Consider the following 2,452-nt stretch of genomic DNA (forward strand, 5'->3'; position numbering starts at 1 on the left):
TGGCTACACATTTGATTTGGAGTTACGAGTGGAGCCAAAGAAGAAATTGTTTAGCAGGAATTCTACCAGGCAAAGGAAGATGGTGGGAGAAGCGGGAATGACTGGGACTCTGTTAAAGGAAGCCTTGAAGAGCTTACAAGTCATCCTGGTGTGGCGATGGAGGTGCAAAGGGACTGGCCAGCCATGAAAATGAGCCAATTGGGCCAGCAAGCTAAACGCTGTCAGACTGGGAGAGAGGTGTTTCGAGTGTAAATGGGAACGGAATAGACAAGTGCAGAAAGAAGACAGCCGAGGTAGCAAGAAATATTCAAAAAGACAAAGTCACGGGATAAATCACAGAAGATTTTAGGCTGTGATAAAGACCTCGATAACTAATCACAAAATCAACCATTGGCCTTAATAATTAGCTAAAAATAGTCAAAAAAAATCAAGCCATCTTCAAGCACTCGTGGAATGTGCTCCACAACCCCAGTAGTAGGAGAATATGTCAACTTGGCCCCACTGCCAATCATTCCTTATTTCTGCTTCAGATTTGCTATCTCCATGGGTCAAAACCAGGAATCATTTCCCCTGCCAAACTCACCCACACCCCCATGCCCATACCTCCCAGGAGGAGAAGAAAATAATTTGATTCTTTCTTTTCTTTGGACCAAGGCTACTGATCCACCCCATGGGAAAGCAGGTCTTCTTCCTTATCCATATAAACCAGTTTCAGTTATGCCAGTGTGCTAAGCTTTTGATATAGCTAAGTTTATCTTGGTATGTAAGTTTTGTTCTTCATTTTACAGCAGTGACCTGAAAACTTGGCAAAAGTGGGACAATTCTAATCCTCAATAGCTTCAGAATTCAGCCATGACTATGACAGTCATTTGATGTCACAAGGTGATTGAAGCTCAGATGATGACTTCACAGTTGTGGTAATTGTGACAAAGGGAAGACGTTGAAATCAGAAAATCGGTTCATGAATCACCTGCAGGGACGGTGGCGGCAAAGGGAAGGCAGGATGGTGAAAGGAGGAAATGACTCCCACCCTCAAATACCTCTTTGCGTATGGGGTAATTTTAGGAGTCTTGCTGAGAATGACTGTCCACACCAGTGAAGTACGGCAGCGAGCAAATCACTTCACAAGAAGCCCACTGCTGGATGACCACTCCTTGGAACAAGAAGTGATTGGCTCTGAGGACAGTCCCGTGAAAGTCTACATCAAGGTACACAACAGTAGCCCACCAATTCTTTGCGCAACACCACAGCTCCGGAGCATGGAACTGATGGACCCCAACTTCAGCTGGCAAGGACCAAGGGGGATGCGACTTTCCAACAGAGCAGATGTGAAAATATCACTCACAGGGACACTGATCATTGAAAACTTCCATAAGGAATTATCAGGAGTATATGAATGCACTATATATTTCTACAGTACCGGTACTAAGTCATTGCAGTCCTTGGATCTTAAATATGTCTTGTACGCTTACGTGGACCCTGACTATACCTATGAATTTCAGGCTCAGTATCACGCAGCAGACTGTCACAATACATACAATAGCCTTTTCTTAAAGAGGTTGATTACCGCTCTGAACCAGCTGACCACAGACTTGGCCTATACAATTAGCATTCATAAGTCAAGGTGCCACACACTCAAAGTGCCTTTGGCTGGCATACAATACGAGCTGTTTCTCACCCTCAAGCTGCATCTTGACATGGGGAAGTTAGCCAGCATCTGCGAAAAGAGCTTGAGGGAGTGTGATCACAACTTCCGGCTGGAGAAAGCGCGGCACAGGGTGGAGACCTTCTTCACCAAGCAAGCAGAAACGTACCGCGAGATCTTCGGCCTGCTGCCTTTCGTCTACTACATTGACGGGACACTGCAGGTGATCCGTGTCGACCGCTGCAAGCCTGGCTTTGGCAAGGACCACAAGAAGCACCCAATGTGCCCAGAGTGCTGCGTGGTCTGCAGCCCGGGCACCTATGGTACTGGCTATCACGTGAGCTGCCTGCCATGCAGTGAAGCCATTCATTACGGAGAGTCTGACTGTGACATGGATTGAGTGATTTTCCAATGCACTTTGGGTATCATTAAAAACTTGCCCAGTCATTAGAGATGACTACTTAAAAAAAACTTTGGACAAGCAAGGATCAGGAAAAAAAGACCCGGGCCATGAGTACGGAAAGGTGGCATGCTGTATTTTCAATAAAAGTAACATGTGCAAGTTGCTTGCTTCCATAAGGTCTGTTGTAGGATTCCATACTGGGGCGGAAGAGGGGAGCGAATTTATTTTAAAGAGAAATTGATATGAATTTATGTTTATTGCTGAAATTATTCAATCTGTCTCTTATTCCTGAAGAAACAATAATGTTTTGTTAATAAAACTTCGGAATATAATGTTAGTTGGATGGAGTTTTTTGCATAGTTCACAAAGTCTCAAGTTGGCACAGGAGGTATGACTGTATGTTC

General features: G+C 44.7%; 1 protein-coding gene across 1 annotated transcript; it reads left to right on the forward strand.

Moving 5' to 3' along the window:
• Positions 1-1,019: 1,019 nt before the first annotated feature.
• LOC140719755 (zona pellucida-binding protein 1-like) lies at positions 1,020-2,045 on the forward strand. The gene has a single exon (XM_073034601.1). It carries the CDS (start codon positions 1,020-1,022, stop codon positions 2,043-2,045), a length of 1,026 nt encoding a protein of 341 aa, XP_072890702.1.
• The last annotated feature ends 407 nt before the right edge of the window (positions 2,046-2,452 follow it).

Source organism: Hemitrygon akajei, chromosome 32, assembly GCF_048418815.1.
Source record: "Hemitrygon akajei chromosome 32, sHemAka1.3, whole genome shotgun sequence".
NCBI lineage: Eukaryota > Metazoa > Chordata > Chondrichthyes > Myliobatiformes > Dasyatidae > Hemitrygon > Hemitrygon akajei.